The sequence below is a fragment of the Grammomys surdaster genome, unplaced genomic scaffold (genome assembly GCF_004785775.1).
Source record: "Grammomys surdaster isolate TR1022 unplaced genomic scaffold, NIH_TR_1.0 125950, whole genome shotgun sequence".
NCBI lineage: Eukaryota > Metazoa > Chordata > Mammalia > Rodentia > Muridae > Grammomys > Grammomys surdaster.
In genome coordinates, this window is record NW_021620771.1 from 939,691 (window position 1) to 960,292 (window position 20,602).

At 43.2% G+C, this 20,602-nt stretch overlaps 1 protein-coding gene across 2 annotated transcripts in view; it reads left to right on the forward strand.

The window, feature by feature from the left end:
- Positions 1-19,873: 19,873 nt before the first annotated feature.
- Ankrd30a (ankyrin repeat domain 30A) overlaps positions 19,874-20,602 on the forward strand; it is a 71,735-nt gene continuing 71,006 nt past the window's right edge. The window contains exon 1 of one of the 2 annotated variants that reach the window (XM_028753481.1): positions 19,874-20,118. In XM_028753481.1, coding sequence (XP_028609314.1) covers positions 19,874-20,118 — 245 coding nt within the window. The remainder of the gene's footprint in view (positions 20,119-20,602) is intronic. The other variant, XM_028753482.1, reaches the window with a different exon arrangement.

Genomic DNA, 20,602 nt, shown 5'->3' on the forward strand with positions numbered 1-20,602 from the left:
CTTCCCTCTGAGATCAGGACCAAGTCAAGGATGCCCACTTCTGCCATGTCTCTTCAAAACTGCTATAAGCTCTAGGCTAAAACGAACTCAAGGCATCAGGTAGGAAAGTACAAAGTAAAGCCATTTGTTTTCACTGGCAGGATATGTAGGAACCCTGAGCCATTTCACACAGGTGGAAAACTAGCCTAATCCATGAGTTTAGCAAAGTAGCAGAAAACAAAAAACACACGAAACTCAGTTGCATTTCTTTGCTTTCTTGGTGTTGGGAGAAGAAAGTCCTCACTTTATATGTATCAGGCAAGGGCTGAGCTGCTGTGCTACATCCATGCATTGGCTACATTCTTACACACTAACAATACACAATACAGAAATAAAAGTATGAAAACAGTCCCATCTATGATAGTAATAGCGAAAAGAATGAAATGCGTAGGAAGTCATTTTACCAAGGAGGGTTAAAAAAAAAAACTTGCACAGGAGAAATTACTAAGTATTTCCAAATGAAAAGGCATAATAAGAAGAAACACATTTCACATTCACAGATAAGATGTCAAAACTACTCAAAGCAATCATAAAACTCCATACAGTTCCTATCAAACACTCAATCATACTTTCTGCCAACAGAGAAAATCCATTCTAAAATTCATAGAAAACCACAAAGGAATCCAAATATTCAAAATCATCCTGAAAAATAAGAGCAAAGCTGGAGCCTTATGCTTGCTTACTTCAAAACCCAGAAAGCAGTAAGGTTGTAGAATAATAGAATAAACACAGACATATGGACCAATGGGTGCTACAGAGATCCCAGAAATTATCCCTCATGCATGTGGTAAATCATCTTTGAGGAGTACTGAAGACCATTCACTGTAGAAAAGGTCAGTGCCTTCAACTGATAGGTCTTAGAAATTCCGATGTCCATGTCGGGGAAAAAATAAAGTTATATTCTTACCTAACACCCCACATGAAAACTGAAACAAGGATGTGTATGTAAGAGCTAAAATTAGAAAATATTTTAGAAGTAAATATAAGGAAACAGAGTTGTGACACTGGATTGGACAGTGCTCCTTTTTGATATGATACCAAAGGAATAGATAGGAAAATAGGCTAATGATTGGACTTCAAGAAATCTTCAAACAAATGTGCCTTGCTAAGTGTCAAGGCTTGGGTCTGTAATTCCAGCATTGAGAAGCCTGGAGTAGCAGGACTCCAAGCTTGAAGCCAGGTATGGTTACATGTGAGAGCTTGCTTTAAAATGTTTTAAAAGTTAGCCTAGAGAGTGGGAGGAAATATTTGTAAATCATATATTTGATACTTGGGGCACATGCCTTTAATCCCAGTATTTAGGAGGCAGAAGCAGGCAGAACTCTGTGAATTTGAGGCCAGCCTTGTCTACAGAGTGAGTTTCAGGGCAGCCGGGGCTACACAAAGAAACTCTGTCTCAAAAAACCAAAGAAAGAAAAAATAAAGATAAGAGATTAATATTCAGCATATGGAGAGGGTTAACATTCAACAGCCAAAAACCAAATAACTGATAAAATTATAAAAGTTGGCAAAGAACTTGTGTAGTTTTTCTGAATGTGTGTTTGTTTCCAATAAGCGCAAAAGAAAATAATCAAAATTACTAATCAGTTTTGAAAAGACAACCTAAAGCCACCAACTAGTATGGCCAGAAGGAGGCATTGGGAAGGGAGTAAAAGGAACAGGAGGAAAGCATTGACTGCGATGGAGAGAAATTGCCAAGAAGAATGTGAAATGGTACAACTGCCGTGAAAAAAGCCAGTGTCTCGGGCAGTCAAACACAGAATTCCCACGTGACCCACTGATGATATTTCTGGGTACACCCAAATAATTGAAAGTAGATTCTTAGTTGTTAATAACAGCCAGAACAGGGAAGAAACCTAAGTGCCCATCAGCAGTCGAATGGAAGCATAAAATCCAGTGCCTAAATGAAGCATCGCAGTATCTGGCCCTAGAAAGAAAGGGCATTTTGACACATGTCGCATGATAGAAGGACCTGTAGGATAGGGGGCAAAGGGCAACTAGGCCTCATCTGTTAGGAGCCGCATCTGCCATCGCAAGAGCCTTGCTTGAATGTGCGCCTGCGTAAGGCGTGAAAACCAGTATGCTAATTTGGTGACATCATAAGAGCCAATGAGTGTGTGGCACGTCTCCTAAAGCTCTATATAAGCCATAAGCTTTTGGGGCTTGGGGTCCCTCGCCTCACTACCATCTAAGAGAGCTGTAACACTACCATCTAAGAGAGCTGTAACACTAAAGGAGCTGTAACAATAAAACTGCTGTCAGAAGAATCCTGAAGCGTGGCGTTCTCCTTTTCGGCGAGGCGGCGCCCCGCACTCATCAGACATACTATATGGTTCCATGCATATGCTATATTGCATGCAGCTAAAAATCAGACACAGAAGACAATGGCTGAAGAAGCTGAAGGAAAGGCAAGGGAAGGGTTTCTGTTTGACAAGTATAAAGGTTTGGTTTTGGGAGATAAAGGATTTCTAGACCAGACTGTGGTGATGACTGTATGGGAGTATTAATACTATTGAACTATCCAACTATCTATATACTGTGAAAGTTTCCCACAGTCCAAGAAATATATGTGAAATAATTTGAATATAATTACAAAAGTAGAAGCAATCCACTCTGCCTATTGATGATGAAAGCAATTTTTGGAATTGCAGGTATCAGCCAATGACCCTCTCTCCTCCAGAGCCTTCTCAACCTACTCAACTTCCAGGACCTGATCTTAGTATATGGAGTTCCAGGGCTGAAGAAAGGAAAAGGGGATTGACTGTATCTAAACTTGCTGCTTGCTTCTGCAACAGACACAGTAGACGTAAGCTTGCCAGGACCCAGCCTATAGGACCACCACATATTGGTGGAGAACTGTCAGTTGTAAGTAGTATCATTCAAATGCTAAAGTTTTCAAGTGGTATTTTAATGACTAGACTAGAGTCGATGGAATTACTCTGTTGTAGTTGGGCATGTATGCTCTCCTGAGTGAGAGTAAGAAGAGAAGTATAGCTCATGGCAAGAGTTGTGTCACTGTGGACAAGCATCACCAAAGTGAAGGTCACTCACCTTATGGGTAGGGTCGCTCTTCTGCTGTATAACAGGTGTTAGACATGCATGTCTAGTCTGGCCCTTAGCCACCTGTTCCTGCATGACCTCTATTTCTGTCCATTTCTCTTCATATTCCCCCAACAAGATACGCTTAATGATCTGAGTGACCTCAGTGTTCCCTACTAGTTAGGCCACCGTTGCTAGTGAGTTGAATTGCTGTGTAGCAAACAGTCAGGGTGTGAATGCAGCATATGAAATTCTTTTATACGGTTTCTCCCCTCCATATAGTGAGCTGAAACAAGCATGCTCTCCACATACGTATTGCTATCCTGTGTTTTGTTCCCCCTATTATTAATATATGGCATGCCTACTATGGTCTTATGGTGAACTAGCTCAGCATTGTCCCCATGCTGCTCTCTTCACAGGCATATGAAGACCTGAGGCTGTGAGGAGTGGCAAAGCAGAAGACCATGAGCCACTGGCAGGCTCCAATCCAGCCTTTAGAAAACTCTATGCTGTGTGTTATTAGACAACATCTCATAATAAAATGATACTTATATTTATAATTGGCTACAATTGCATGTATATAATTTTCCATCAAATCCCACAGAAAGGGAAAGAAGGCAAGACGTGACTTTTTTGAGAAATCTCAATATTGTCACTATTCTATATAATTTCACCAGCTATGTTGGGCTAGCTATGCCTGCTAAGCCCAGTTTCTTCAGCAATATCCACTGACAAACTATACAACATGATTTTGGAGTCAGAAAACATTGCTAACACAGTTATATGCGATTATCTGTGTAGCGTAGCTTTGGATACCCACTAAAAGAGCTCCTCTTACAGCAGGCACAGGCAAGTATAGAACATGTGTCTCCTTCATTTAGCATAAGGTATTCTCAAAACCTGGCTCCTGAAGCACCTAGCCAAACAACCTGTGATTCTTGATTAAAACACAGATTCCAAACTGTTGTGTGACAGACTATTCCTGAGGAGACACAACAACAACAAATACACATGCATGCACACATGCACACACACACACACACACACACACACACCACACACCACATACCACACACACACACACACACATCTACTTACTCTTTATAGGGTGCGCACATGGTTACCATCAAAGTCCACCTTGGTGAGCCAATGAGTTTATTGGGATTCCTTAGTGCTGATCACCAGAGCAGAAATGACTCGAAGCCAACTGTGCCAAAACCCATTCCAGCATGGGTGACAACTCACAAAAGCTGGGAACCTGTATCATACTACACAGCCTGCAGGTTACTCAAAACGTTTAGAGAACATCTGTTCCAGGTGTTTCCATTAGTCTGTGCCTCTTCCCGGCAGCTTGGATGTCTAGGTAGCTCAGCTGAGCTCTGGTTCTTTTGGGCTGCTGGGTTGATCTCTACTTCTTGCAGATGGCTGGGCTTGGCTAAGAATCTTTGCAGCTTAGCTTAACTGAGTCTTCCTCCAATCTTGGTTTATATGAGAGTGTTTCTGAGCAGTAGTTTTTGTTTTATACACGAGAGGGAATGGCCTAGTGAATCTTGTCAGTTTCAGGAACTTCCTGAAGCTATTTTGAAAAAAAAATTTTTTTTAACTTTCAGTTTTATTGAGCTTCCCTGCAAGATAGAACATCTCAATCTGCTAGCAAACAGCTATACAACAGGAACCAAGTATGGTGGTAAATGCCTGAAATTCTAATACTAAGTAAACTGAGTCAGAAGAATTACCCCCCAGACATTCAATGGTAGTTTGGGCAACAGAGTAAGACCCTATTAAAAAAACAAACAAACAACAACAACAACAAACTCACAATACTCCTGGTTTCTCCTTACTTAGGTATCCAGGTCTATTGAACCTATTTCTGAGGAGTTGGGGCCCATGAACATACATTTCAGACAAGTTCCTCAGGCAGTACTTTTACAGGAAATGTTAGGAAACACAAGCATTGGACTTCAATTCCTGACAAAATGCAAAGGTCAATAGGACAGACAACAAAGTTTCTGTCATTTCATAGAATACAAAAGGGTCTGTGGGACAGTGGACCTTGCCAGGAAACTTGGTAAGGTACAATGGGTCTGAGTCTCTGAAAACTCAAGTATACATCTGAGATGGTAGGCACCTCCCTGCTCCCTGTCAGATTCCTGGTCTGGGACCTGTGCCACATTTCCTAATAAGGAAATGTGACCTGTGGTCACGTAGACCCAGAACTGAGTTCTCCATGCTAATGAGGTACCCAGAGGCCCTGAGGATTTACCCAATAAGCTTCCCTTCCCAGACACTCCTCCCTGCAAAAGGTATTTAATCTTGGGTCCATCCTGAGAAGTTGGTACACACCCATTTTCCACAATGAGCAACCAATAGACAGTTTGGAACCAAGGACTGTCTCTTTCACTGAGAACCGCCATGGGGAACATGAAAAAGGCCTTCTCCTATAGAGCTACAGACTAATTCCCCCACAGGAGGCCTCTCTGTGGTTCCAGACAACCACCACTACCTTTGCTGATAAGCTAAGCTGGAGCTTCTATACCCCTACCCCTGCCCACAGGCCCCCAAAAGTCTCAGCCTCCTGGTGGGCCGTGAATCCCTGATCTTTTGTTCCCAGCTTCTCTGTGAGGTCTTCTAGGAGTGACTAGATTCCTGGAAGTCAGTGTTAGCATTTTGTCTAAGCTCCACCACACAGTTACCTGGCAACAGCCAGGTGTGCCTGACTCACTATGAAAGTGTCTGCTTGCTCCCTCTGCTCTCTCTTGCTCTTGCCTTCTTGCTCCTGTTCGAGCCTCTTGTCCCTCCTCCCTCCCTTCCCATTCCCCTCCCTCTCAACTCCCCCCTTCATACCTTAAATAAACTCTGTTATATACTATACCATCTGTGGCTGGTCCCTCAGGGCGATCAGCATGGGCCCGCTAAGGTACCCTCTTCACCCATATCATACCACACATCCACCAAAACATATTCCTTCTCTATCTTTTTATAAACAACCGTCAGAAACTCCAACTTTGGCCCCCCACATCTTATACTGTATCTTCTCACCCCGGAGTGTTTTCTCGGTGCTTCTCTGAAGCCCAATCCCTGACAGCAACGGCTTAAGATAAGCACGGTCAAGATTCCCATGGTTCACCTCCCCAACATCCTTGCCCAGTGTCAGAGCAGAACATGACACCACAAGGGTTTGAGAGTATAATAAAAGTAATTTTGAGGGAAAAACCCAATGGACAATGGGACAAAAGTTATCAACATCTGTTACAGGAGGCTGGGGAAGATGGCCATGTTGGACTCAATGATCCAAACCAGGGGACGTGTTCCCGCAGAAACACTCACGGAAGGGGATTCGCTGCAAAAACATGAGGTTTATTGATAACCAGTGCCCTGGGGTTCCCTCTCACACGGGCAAGAGGAACCCTGTCACAAGGGTTTCTCCAGCACAGGAGCATCTTGGCAGTGAGAAGCCACATCATACAACAAACCTAACACAAGAGATTTATTGGGGAGAGCACAGAATGGCTCTGCCTGTGACCTAGAACAGTGACAGCAGAGTGTTCAGTGGAGGGGAGGGCTTTTATAGATTTTTGGAGCGTGCGCAGTGAGCTAGTTGGAAAAGCACATGGCAGGAAGTATTGTCTGGCCGTTAATTCTGAGTTACAGGGTCAGGGATTTTGAAGGCTCAGGAGCTCCAGGCAAAGCCAGGGGCAAAGTATTTTCCCTTGCTCCTGGTCTTGGGCTTGAGGTCAAGTCAGAGGCAGGGGATTCTTTCCCTGGCCCCCTTTTCCTAAACCTATTTCAAAGGAGTGTCACCCACACTGAAGAAATTAGACTAATGTACAGGGACTTGACAATATGAAGTAGAAGAAAAAAATTTGCAGGTATTATGGGTTCAGAATACTTAGCACTATTCAAGCATGGTTATGACATGCTATGACTGCCGGGTGGTGGTGGTGCACGCCTTTAATCCCAGCACTTGGGAGGCAGAGGTAGGCGGATTTCTGAGTTCGAGAGTTCGAGGCTAGCCTGGTCTACAGAGTGAGTTCCAGGACAGCCAGGGCTACACAGAGAAACCCTGTCTCGAAAAACCAAAAAAAAATATAACATAGTAACAAAAAAAAAGACATGCTATGACATGGTTTCAGCTGCAGGCATTCTGCCTAGCACTCTTGAAGTTCTAAGAATTTTTTCAAGAAAAAGAGGTCATGCTATATGCAGGGAGAATGTTATACCCAGAGTGACTATATAATATGTCCGTATATAATACAACCACAAAGGAATCCAAATATTCAAAATCATCCTGAAAAATAAGAGCAAAGCTGAAGCCTTATGCTTGCTTATTTCAAAACCCAGAAAGCAGTTAAGTTTGTAGAATAATAGATTAAACACAGACATATGGACCAATGGGTGCTACAGAGATCCCAGAAATTATCCCTCATGCATGTGGTAAGTCATCTTAGAGGAGGACTGCCTCCCAAGTTCTGGGTTTAAAGGCATACCACTGCCACACTCTATGCAGAACTCCTGAGAGTAAAGAACTCATAGCCCCTTGTGGCCCCAGATCTACTGAAACTTTTGGAGCCTGAGGAAGATGGAGTATAGGTGACCTAGCGTTTGTCAGTTAGAAGCCTGCTGGACTCCCCTTTGTCCTGGGGAGTCATGTATTAACGTGGCTTACAGACTGGCCTTTTAAAAATAACTCAAACCTTATCGTACCTCTCCCTTCATTGTGCAAAGCTTTCCCTTCATACTCGGATTACAGTCAAGTCTGTGCTACAATGTGCACTGCCTCGTGTGAGCGGATGCTGCCTGTTTGACTTTCAGACCTTATTTCTCACCTTCCCTGCCCCACCTACCTCCAGCTACAAACTAAATTTATTCATCCATGCCACTTATCCATGGATTTTTCTCTTGGCTCCAAGTGTACTGCTGTACCTTGCTTCATGTTGCTGGAGCTTGACCCCATAAGAATGACTTCTGTGTCAGCCAGCGGGTTGCCAGTAGCAGAGTTGTCAGTAGCAACCAAGGAAAGGACACTGCAGTGCTGTTTCAGAGTATGGTGACTTCCAACTTGAGAGGACCTTCATGGCATGACCTGAACCAGCAGACTAGAGTCCTTAATGGCAAGGTATTGAGTTGGAAGACGGGATAAGTAATAAAGAAGACAAGATATAAAGAAGACAATAGCTGGGACCAGTAGGTCTTGCATAAGCTGATGAGTTATGGCAAGCAAGTTTATTAAGAAATCCAGCATCAGCTGGGCGGAGCTGGCGCACGCCTTTAATCCCAGCACTTGGGAGACAGAGGCAGGTGGATTTCTGAGTTCAAGGCCAGCCTGGTCTACAAAGTGAGTTCTAGGTCAGCCAAGGCTACACAGATAAACCCTTTCTTGAAAAACAAAACAAAAGGACAGCATCATATATGCTATTTGCAGGGGAAAACAGTCGAGATCAGCAAAGAACTAAATCAGACAATGTTGGCGAAGAGAACATAGAATACTTCAGTCACAGCTGCCTGAGGACTGATAACCACAGCCCAGGGGGAAGACTTGGGTCCCCAGAAACCACAACCTTGACTCCTTAGACGAGGCACTGGCTCCTGTGTCAGACAGACCTTGTTAAGTGTGTTCCTGGAGGAAGACACAGAACTAAACTTCCCTCTGTCCCCTGAGACAGCCTCGGGTCGTTCTGGTTTCCCTACAGTCAGGGTACCAGCGATGCTCAGCTCAGTGGTTCCAACCAGAAAGTTCCAGCCTGCAGCCTTTTCAGCGCCTCTTCCACCCAGCTCTGGGCCATGCCCCCAGGCAGGAGGACTCTTTAGCCCTGCAGACTGTGTGAAGGGCCCTTCACAGTTCCAATTTCCATCTCAAATCACTCTGCCCCAGAGGCAAGAGCTGAATTTTGCGTTTACTATTTCTGACTTGATAATTAAGACCTTTTCAAGTTATAATTCTTTACATTAAAAAAAATTCCTGTTCAAATTTCTAGTGTACTTTCTGTTTCCAGATTGGTTCCTGACCCAGAGTTGGCAGTAGGAGCAGTGAATGCAGACAGACTCTCAGCAGTGAGAGCAACAGGCGTGTTCATGTATCACGTATTCAGGGCACTGCTGAGGTTCTGGCCATGGGAAGTCACATGTCAGCATGCTATACATTTCACTTTAAGTGATTAAATCACTGCCTGTACCTGGTTTTGATAACCTGCTAACTGAAGCAATTCCTTGGAGAGCCCAAGAGCTGCTTGGTTGCTATGGTAACAGCGCTGCAACAAGCCTGCAGCATGTAATTGAATTTCCTGAGTGCAGTGTAGCACTTCAAGAAATAAAAAGAAGTACAGTACAAGAATCAGAGGGTTCCACGGTGGCCCTGACAGAGTCTCCCTCTTGGTAACCGCAAGGCCACTGTTGTTGAAAATGAAACACAGAATCAACTGCGCAAGTGGCTGGATTAAGTGACAGTTGAAGTCATGACCTTTGCAAGGCTTTCATATGGATGAAAGATTAGGGTCTTGATTGGGAAATAATGAGACCTTGATACTTTGGAAGAGTTCCACAAATTAAAATTGAACTATGATGCAGGCTCAGTCAACTGCTGGGATTAAGGTGTTATAAATAACCACATAAATTCCCTCATGGAGCATAAGATGCATTTTTCTTTTACTTGAAAACTTACTGTCAGAAAATGCTGATGACTGTTTACCAAAAGATTTTAAAAATGCTATAGCAAGAACTGTATGATCTGCATGTGCATAGCTAATTATAAAGTCCTCTATAAAATCCACTTTTACAAATTGGATAGAAGCAGTTTAATCATTACTTGAAAAAGAAATTTTTACTAAAGTTGTCATCATGGTCTATTCCCTTTTCCACTAATTTAGTAAATTCTTACCTTATTCCCAGAGCTTTAACATTTAAAATTTGCTAAACTACAAAAAAAAGTGTGTTTGTTTTGTTTTGTTTTGTTTGGGTGGAAGAAGGAGGCTGGAGAGATGGCTCAGTGGTTAAGAGCACTGACTGCTCTTCCAGAGGTCCTGAGTTCAATTCCCAGAAACCACATGGTGGCTCACAACCATCTGTAATGAGATCTGATGCCTTCTTCTGGTCTGTCTGAAGACAGCTATAGTGTACTCATATACAAAAAACAAACAAAAAACAAAACCAAGAAACCCTACTATAATATTAGCAAATATTCATTTTTTTAAATGTGGTTTTTAAAGAAAAATAGGTAAGTCTTCAGTTTTTCAACTATGGAAATCCCTCATTAGAGTACACAGATCAGGGATAGAATTTTGTCTTTTATCTGCATAAATTCTTGGAGACATGCAGCACTGGAAATAGCAAGAAACTGAGCTTCTGAAAAACAAACACAGTTCTTAACTGGAAAATTTTAAGCGTAAGTCTAAAGATACAACCCCAGTAAATTCAGCCGCTCTCCTCCCAGATTACCCATCATGCATGCAAGACAACACCAAAACTTAAATTCTAAGCCATGAGAAACCACTTAAAATAACATTTATATCAAAGCAGAAGAGGAACAGAGGAATGCAACTCCACCACAGGACTGAATAGCCAATCACAGTATTTAGGAAATAGGCAAAACATTACAAAGCACCCCACTCCTAAAAATATCACTAGCGGGTGTGGGGAGACGGCTCAGTGGTTAAGAGCACTGGTTGCTTTTCCGGAGGCCCTGGTTTGATTTCTAGCACACATATGTCAACTCACAATTATCTGTAACTCCAGGGGATCCAACATCTTCTTTTGGTCTCCATGAACACCACACAAAAACGTGGTGCAGAGACATTCATGCAGGCAAAACATCCATACACATAAAACTTTAAAAAAAATTAAATCATTAACACTGAAAAACTACATAGGAAAATTTGTGAGAAAGAATATGAAAAACTGATTGAAAATAATGAAATAAATTGCTGTAAATATTACTAGAGGAAAAGGTGTCAAGTGAAATTATGATATCAGCCAGGAGAAAGAAAATAACTACAAATCAGAAAGGGATTTAATGAAAATAATTAGAATTGTGGCAAACGATTTAAGGTCTAAGAGAAAGGACTGCATTTCAACGAAATTTAATGCAAATGAAAACAACTCAAAAAAAAAAAAAAGGAACCAAAAAGCCGGGCAGTGGTGGCGCACGCCTTTAATCCCAGCACTTGGGAGGCAGAGGCAGGCAGATCTCTGAGTTCGAGGCCAGCCTGGTCTACAGAGTGAGATCCAGGACAGCCAGGGCTACACAGAGAAACCTTGTCTCAAAAAAAAAAAAAAAGAAGAAGAAGAAGAAGAAGAAAAGAAAAAGAAAGAAAGAAAAAAAAGAAAAGAACTCATGTCAAATTTGAATAGACAAATTATATTTAAAAGACAGCTATGGACATAGGAGACACTTTCATAACTGATACTCATTTGCTTTCTGTTGCTGGAATGATTTTATTGCAACTGTGTCCTTGTTCTTCCATCTCAAGATAAGTACCAAACTTTAGGGTTTTTTGGTTTTTTTGTTTTGTTTTGTGGGTTTTTTTTGGTTTTTGTTTTATTTTTTGATTTTATTTATTTGCATTCCAGCTGTTGCCTTCCTTTCCCCCCTCCCACAGTTCCTCATTCCATTCCTCTTCCCACTTGCCTTTGAAAGGGTGCTCTCCCCACTCCACCAGGTGTCCTCCTTCCCTGGAACCTCAAGTCTCTGGAGGATTAAGTTTATCTTCTTCCACCATGGTCAGACCAGGCCTGCTATATGTGTGCTAGGATTGGGGGCCTTGGACCAGCCCGTGTATGCTGCCTGGTTGGCGGCTCAGTCTCTGGGAGCTCCCTGGGTTTGGATTAATTGAGGCTGCTGGTCTTCCTATGGGTTTGCCCTCCCCTTCAGCTTCTTTAATCTTTACCCTAATTCAACCACAGGAGTCCTGATTTCAGTCCTTTGATTGGGTGTAAGTATCTGCTTCTGTCTGTCAGCTGCTGGTAAGGTCTCTCAGAGGACAGCCATGTGTCTGTAAGCGCATCATAGCATCAGTAATGTCAGGCCTTGGTGAACCTCCAGGAGATAAATCTCAAGGTGGGCCTGTCACTGGGCAACCTTTCCTTCAGTCTCGTCTCCATTTCTGTCCCTGCAGTTCTTTTAGACATGAACAATTCTGGGTCAGAAATGATGACTGTGGGTTGCTAACTCCATCCTTCCACTTCAGACCCTGTCTATCTACCGGAGGTGGACTCTTTGAGTTCCCTCTCACCAATATTGGGCATTTGGCTAAGGTCACCCTCACCGAGTCCTGAGAGTCTCTCACCTCCTAAGCCTCTGGTAGTCCCCCACCTCCTTCTCCCTGAGGCTGCATATCTCCATTCATTCCTCTGGCCCTTTGGGTTTCTCTCCTGTCCCTCAACCCCATATCTGATTCTGTTTCCCTTTCCCCTCCCCAAACCCCTCACCTCTCCCACTCAGATCCCTCCCTCCCTCTGCCTCCCGTAATTATTTTCTTGAAGCACCCTCACTTGAGCCTTTCTGTTTGTTACACTTCTTACTGTCTGCGGGTTATATCCTAGGTTTTCTGTAATTGTGGCTAATATCCACTTATCAGTGAGCACATACCATGAATATCATTTTGGGTCTGAGTTACCTCACTCAGGATGATATTTTCTAGTTCCATCCATTGCCTGCAAAATTCATGATGTCCTCGTTTTTAATAGCTGAATAGTATTCTATTGTATAAATCAACAACATTTTCTGTATCCATTATTCAGTTGAGGGACATATTTTCCCAGCTTCTGGCTATTACAAATAAGGCTGTTGTGAACATAGTGGAGCACAAGTCTTTGTGGTATGGTGGGGCATCTTTTGAGTATATGCCCAAGAGAGGTATAGCTGGGTCTTCAGGTAGAACTATTTCCAATTTTCTGAGGAACCTCCAGATTAATGTTGTACCAGCTTGCAAGCCCACCAGCAATGGAGGAGTGTTTCTCTTTCTCCACATGCTGGCCAACATGTGCTGTCACTTGAGTTTTTGATCTTAGCCATTCTGATTGGTGTGAGGTAGAGTCTCAGGGTCATTTTGATGTTTTGATTTGCATTTCTCTGATGACTAAGGACTTTGAACATTTCTTTAAGTGCTTCCTGGTCATTTGAGATTCTTCAGTTGTGAATTCTCTGTACCCCATTTTTAAATTGGGTTATTTGGTTTTTTGAAGGTTAACTTCTTGAGTTCTTTGTATATTTTGGGTATTAACCCTCTGTCAGATGTAGGGTTGGTAAAGATCTTTTCCCAATCTGTAGGTTGTTTTGTCCTATTGACAGTGTCTTTTGACTTACTGAAGCTTTTCAATTTCATGAGGTCCCATTTATCAGTTATTGATCTTAGAGCCTGGGCCATTGGTATTCTGTTCAGGAAATTTCTCCCTGTGCCAATGAGTTCCAGGCTCTTTCCCACTTTCTCTTTTATTAGATTCAATGTATCCAATTTTTATGTTGAGGTCCTTAATCCTCTTGGACTTGAGCTTTGTGCAAGTTGATAAATATGGACCTATTTTCATTCTTCTATATACAGACAGCCAGTTAGACCAGCACCATTTATTGAAGATACTTTCTTTTTTCCCCACTGTTTGTTTTTGGCTTCTTTGCTAAAAATCAAATGTCCATAGGTGTGTGGATTTATTTCTGGGTCTTTGATTCTATTCCATTGATCAACCTGTCTGTCTCTGTACCTTTGTTTTTACAGGAGCCCATTAGTTAAGAGGCTTTGGGTTTTTTTTAATAGAGATCTTGGACATGTATGTGTTGACATTTTTAAAGACCATGGCACTTTTAAAAATTGGAGTGATAGCCAGGCGGTCGTGGCACACGCCTTTAATCCCAGCACTTGGGAGGCAGAGGCAGGCGGATTTCTGAGTTTGAGGCCAGCCTGGTCTACAGAGTGAGTTCCAGGACAGCCAGAACTACATAGAGAAACCCTGTCTCGAAAAACAAAAAACAAAAAACAACAACAAAAAAATTGGAGTGTTTTATAATATACTGCTAGATAAATGAAAGGAATTCGCTTCAAGTGCTGTGTTCGTGACAAAGTTGACAAGGGATTGAATGTCATAGTTTTTGCCAATGAGACACTAACCTGAAAGTAGATAAGCAGAGGAAATCTTAATTGAGATATTACCTTCATCAGACTGGACTGTGGGCATATCTGTGTGGACATTTCCTTGCTTGCTAGTTGATGTGGGAGAGCCCAATTCAATGCAAGTGGTACCACCCCTCGGCAGATGCTCCTAGGTTGTTGAAGAAAACAGGCTGAGCAAGCCATGAGGACCAAGCCGGTAAGCAGCAACCCTCCATGACCTCTGCTTCAGGTCCTGCTCCTCAAGGTTACTGATTTGAGTTTCCACTATGGCTTCCTTAGGTAATGGACTCCAATCTGTAAGCAAAAATAAACCCTTCCCTCCCAAGTTACATTTGGTCATAGGGTTTCATCAGAGCAACAGAAACCCTTACGCAAATATAACAAATATAATATCTAAAAAATAGATATCATTTTAAAATATCAAACAAATAAATGATATTTAAAATCAAAGGAAAAGCTTGACAACTATTCTAATCAATATACAAAATTAAGTAATATAAATAAGTATTTTAATTTGTTTAAATAGTATTTATGTTTATTAAGAAAGGTCATTAAGGCTGGGCAGTGGTGGCACACGCCTTTAATCCCAGCACTTGGGAGGCCAGCCTGGTCTACAGAGTGAGTTCCAGGACAGCCAGGGCTACACAGAGAAACCCTGTCTCGAAAAACCAAAAAAAAAAAAAAAAAAAAAAAAAAAAAGGTCATTAAGCCTCAACATGGCATCGCCCTTATTGGCATCGCCCTTATGTGTGGAGGTGGAGTTCGGAGGTGGTGCAGAGCTCCTGTTTGATGGAGTAAAAAAGCATCTGGGCAGAAGGAACCCTGGGATATCCAGAATCTCCTTGTCTGGATCAAGAAGACTGTTCAGAAAGAGCCGCCAGAGCTGTTCATCCAGGGAGACAGTGTGCGACCAGGAATCCTGATGCCGGTTAATGCTGCCGACTGGGAACTGCTGGGGGAGCTGGACTACCACCTGCAGGACCAGGACAGCGTTCTCTTCATCTCCACACTGCACGCGGCTGAGGCCTCCTCCATGAGCTCAAGCACCTTTTCAAGGGGAACACAGGACAACCGCAGGACCCTTCGGATCTGCTTCCAGGTCTTCAGTTCCCCTTCAGTCCTCCTTCCCTGCTGTACCCCTGAGCTTCCTCTAGGCAGGGAAAAGAGGCCAGGTGCTAAAAATGAGCCTTTCTCGGCAAGGCACGTGAGCAGGGAGGGAGAGCAGCCGCCTGAGGTCAGCACTCCTCCCAGCAGCTCAGGTAGGGTGCTCCAGTGCTGTGTCAGGAGTGGAGGTGGCTCTGTGTCCAGGTAACCCAGCTGCTTGCCACTCCTGAGTGGTTGCCTGGAAGGCACTCCAGTTCCTGAGACATCTTCATGGAGAAGATGGATGGACTGGAGTAACTGATGAGAAGCCCCTCCCTTGCCAAAGATTAGAGGGGCCTCCGCCTCAGTTTCTCCATCTGGACACAGAGAACTCTGCTTGTCCCCCCACTGATGTCATTATGGAACCCCAGCTGGGGTCCCCTATTCAGTGCTCACCTCCCTCTCCTCTACCCAGTAGCTGCTCTCCTAGCCATACCCCTCCTCCCGTTTCTCCCATCCCCAGCCCTTGGTCCTGGCTGGCCTACCTCCAACATAGGTCACCAGATGGGCTCCAGAGACGCTCTCCAGGCTGCCTACAACTCATTCTGTTGGGGGTAGAGAATGGAAGGAAGTAGCCTAACCTTAGAGGCAGAGGGGGTGGGGCCTCAGCACATATAACTCCAGGCTCCCTGAAACAAGCAGGATTTGGGTGTACAGCCCCTAGTAGACAGAAGGCTGCGTTCCCCACCCACCCACTCACCCACTTTTCCTCCATCCCTTCTGGAACTCTGGAGACTTTATGCCTGCAACAGCTGGCCTTGGACAAATAAAAAGACTAAGTTGTTTACAAAAAAAAGTCATTAAGTAAATAGTATATAGGTGAAGATTTTGTAAAACTGCTATTCTTTTTTTTCTTATATGTTTATTATGTTCTCTGTGAACATATTTAACAGGTTCAAGTACATTAAATCCTGACTTTACGATAATTTTTCTCAAAGTAACCTTTCTTCTTATTAACTTGCTAATTGGTTTGGTGCACTTGTTTAATTATTGAAATTTACAATTACTTTACTTCTAAGTGGTTAACTTTACGAGTCTAACATAAGAGCAGTGGTAATGTTATTTTACAAACTGTCATTTTTCAGTATTATTCTTTTATGTAATACAACTGCAAAAAACCTACTATTCTTAATTACACAACTGTTCACTTAGAAAACTCAAGATTACTATAAAAATTATCACCAAAATTCTTAATTTACAATAGGATATAGATACAAGATAAAATTGCCAAAATTAATAGCTTTATTCACGTTAGGAAAATTTACCAGAAAGGGCAATCAAGGGCTGGGGAGATGACCCAGCAGGTAAAGACTCTTGCTGCTAAGCCTCATGATCTGAGCCTATCAAATAATTAAGCTTAATAAAAATGAAGAGCTCCATAAACAATGGTAAAAACTACAACATCTAGAAGAAATGTAAGTATAAAAACACAAAGCAAGGTCTCAACACGGAGACAAATACTGCGGCTGGATAGGAGGACTTGATGGTGTGAAAAAACTGTGCTTTGGGGACTGTGGATAGAGTTGAGCTGCACAGGGTTTGCCCTGGGTGCCATGCCCAACACAGCATAACTGTGCTTGGTACTGCTCGCCTATAATCCCAGCACTGAGGAGGGAGAGGGAGGAGAATCACAAATTCAAGGTTATTCTCAGTTACATAGCTGGGGTAGGAGATGCTATCTGATAACAGCAAAAGTGATTATACTTTAATACAAAATTAATGAATAGCAAACTAGTCTATTATTTTAAATCAGCTTTTGGGATTTCATATGGAACTGTTTTATATCATTTCTACCTAGTCTTCCCTCCCTCCAACTCCTCCCATGTCCCCTTCACTCCCTTTCAAATTCATGATCTTGTCTACTTTGTTACACACACATACACACACACACACTCACATACACTCACATTCACACACATGCATAAATACTTATATTCGGCTGAGTTCCTTTAGTGTTGCTTGTTTTTAGGCCTAACCACTTGAGATTAGATAAACTATCATGGTTTGTTCTTGAAAAAGTGATTCTCCCTTCTCAGCAGCCCTTACTTGCCCGTAGCTGTTCATCTAGAGGTAGGCCCTTGTGGAATTTCCCCCGCTCTGGGATGTCAATTGCGGGTGTCGTTATGCAGTTCTTGTCTGGACTTCCTGGATGAGATTTTATAGGTGCACTTTTCTCTCATATCCAGAAGACACTAGCAGTTGTTTGCTGGTCCTCTTGTTCTAAAAATCATTCTACCCCATCATCTTCCATGGAGTCTCTGAGGCTTAGGTCTGGAGAGGATTTGTTGTAGATGTATCAGTTGGGGTTAGGGACCCTATGGTCTACTACTGCCTGTTTCCTAAGCCACTGTTATATCTAACTTAAGTATAATATTACATTCAAAGTTTATATTTTATGCAAATGCGTGTCACATTTGCATGTCTATGTACCACATATATGCAGAGCTCATGAAAGGTAGAAGAGGGCATCAGGTTCCCTGGAACTCTATTACCAACCAATACTAGTCATCACCGTGGATGATGGAGCAGTCAGCGCTCTATTGGCTGAGTCACATCTCCAGCCCCTTGTACCTGAATCCTAAATACCCACCCTTACACCCATAGATGAGTCCTTGTACCTGCATCCTAAATACCCACCCTACACCCATAGATGAGTCCTTGTACCTGCATCCTAAATACCCACCCTTATACCCATAGATGAGTGTAATTCTCACCCCTTTTCAAAGAAGTGTCTTTTTGCAACAGGTGGAGGTTATTAAAGCCATCCACAGCTGGTCAAAATGATGAGAATAACCAACTGACGGTAAAAGACCCAGAGAGGCAGGAGAATCACTAAGGTTCAAGGTTAGCTCAGGCTAGAGTGAGACTGTTACACACAAACACACACACACACACAAAGATAAAAGTAGTAATATAACTTATTTCAATTTTTACTACAAAAATATAATTAAATCATTAAATAGTCAAATCATTAAGTAGTAAAAAATCATTCCAAATAGAGCACAGCATGTAAAACAGATCCACACTGGGCAGTGGTTGGACTCCTGGAAAGAAGCTATACCACAGGAACTGACTGGTCTAAACCACAGCTGTAGCAAGTTTTGAACGTTGGAAGTCCAGAACCAAATTATATTGAGCCATCTTCTTCTCCTGTGCATGTGACTTAGCTTCTTAATGACTATTAGGTAAAACCTTTGGAATGTTCACTAGGACTTCTCACTTCCATCAGCCAAAAGGGGTAAGAAATTCATCAAATGCCATCTGAAGAGTTTTAACAACCTCCTGCCCTCCCACCCTCCACCGCTTACCTGATGTACCCATCAATGTATTTGAAAAGTGTGTTGATTTGTTGTCGTTTCTATTAAAAATGGAACATGAAACAGAATTTGGGGCTCCTGGGGCCACTGAAGGTCATATTAGGCTCCAGAATGAACGGTATTTTATTCCCTTTGAAGTGAGTCGTGGTTGTAGATTGACAAAATTTATTAACAATTTAAAACGTCAAGGTGAATACTTACACTGGAAAACTGTTTACTACTTTTTCCAAATTCAAAGCCAAAACTTTACACACATCACATCGTTTCACTCAGGTCTCAAATGCAGACAATCTATTCTTCTTACCTTCCATTAGTTTGTCTAACTCGTACCCTGACTCTTTTTGTTTTGTTTTTCGAGACAGGGTTTCTCTGTGTATCTCTGGCTGTCCTGGAACTCACTCTGTAGACCAGGCTGGCCTAGAACTCAGAAATCCGCCTGCCTCTGCCTCCCAAGTGCTGGGATTAAAGGCGTGCGTCACCACTGCCCGGCTATACACTGATTCTTTAGGCTATGGAACACAACCATTTATTGCACTAATTCCCAACCTACTTAACGAATTAGCTTGACAGAATCTCTTCCCTTAGTCTTCCACACCACAATTCCATCCATGCTGTTTGTAGTTTACTCTACTTTTTGATTATCGCCTGCCTAGGTCCAATAGGTTTGCTCCCCATGACCTTTTAGCAGCCACTGAAATACAAGGCCAAAGCTAAGTAGAGAAGCGGGGCTCCAGCGGCTGTAGAAGCGCCCATCTGCCAGGTGCCGTCGAAACCCTCAGTCCTGGAGTGCTGGGTCTGGGCTCCGCGGTGGTGAGCGTCCCCGTTCTTGTTGAAGCCTTGCGGTGATCACGATCACGGCAAACCGAGGCTAGCCGGCGGCGCTGGGTAAACACGGTCCAAGTCCGCCTAAAGGCCGGGACTAGAAAACCCGCCGTGTGGCAACGTCCTGAACTCCCGATTAGCAGAGGAGGAGGAGCCTGGCCGTACGCATGCGTGCTGGGCACCGGTAGCTGCCCGGCCTGTGTGAGCATGCGCGTGGGCTTGGAAGGCGCGCGTTGCTAGTTTGCAGCTTTGCTCAGCGATTATTGTGCTTTAAAAACCTGCGGGGCCATGCAGCGTCTTTCCCGTTGGGATCCTGTGAGTCTAGGCTGGCTTTTCAGTAAGTGCTAGGGTTGCGTCGTGGAGGCAGCCGACGCCACGCTGGGGGAGAAGGTGCCTGTGAGGGGCGTACCCTCTGCCATGAAGAAGATTTTTGGCTTCAGGAGTAAGGGCCCATCGCCCTTAGGCCCCTCTGGCCGCCCGCGGAGCAACTGCGTGGGCTTTGGACGTGAGAGTGCTAGTGGCTCCCACGTGCCCAGGTACCACATTCATGACAAGGATATGGGAAAGATCCACAAGGCTGCAAGTGTGGGTGATGTAGCCAAAGTGCAGCATATCCTTATCCTTGGGAAATGTGGCGTGAACGATAGAGACAAGAAGGACAGGTAATAAATGGCCCGCGAGCTAGCGGGGGGCGGGACGAGGCTGGTGGGGGAGTGTGCACCTTGTCTGGCTTTGGGTCTGGAAGACGGAGCCAGAGTCTGGCTTTCACTAAGGAAGCTCATCCCACCTTGCCCTGAATGCCTAAATCTTGGTGGGCTCTAAGCCCCGCCCTGTATGAACAGGATGGACAGCAACAAAAAACACCACAGCTAGTTTCTGATCCACTTACATACAGTTCCCTTCACTGGCTATGTAAAACGAATTAACTAACAATTTAATTTTCCAAATACATATAAAAATGTTTTATATTGTAGAAATACATAGTTAGGAGAAATGTTTCTGTTCAAGATTAAAAATTCTTTCACTAATATGCAGTATCCATCTTCTATCACCATACACCTGTGTGAATGTGGTTTTTCTTCTTTCTTTCTCTTTCTTTCTTTCTTTCTTTCTTTCTTTCTTTCTTTCTTTCTTTCTTTCTTTCTT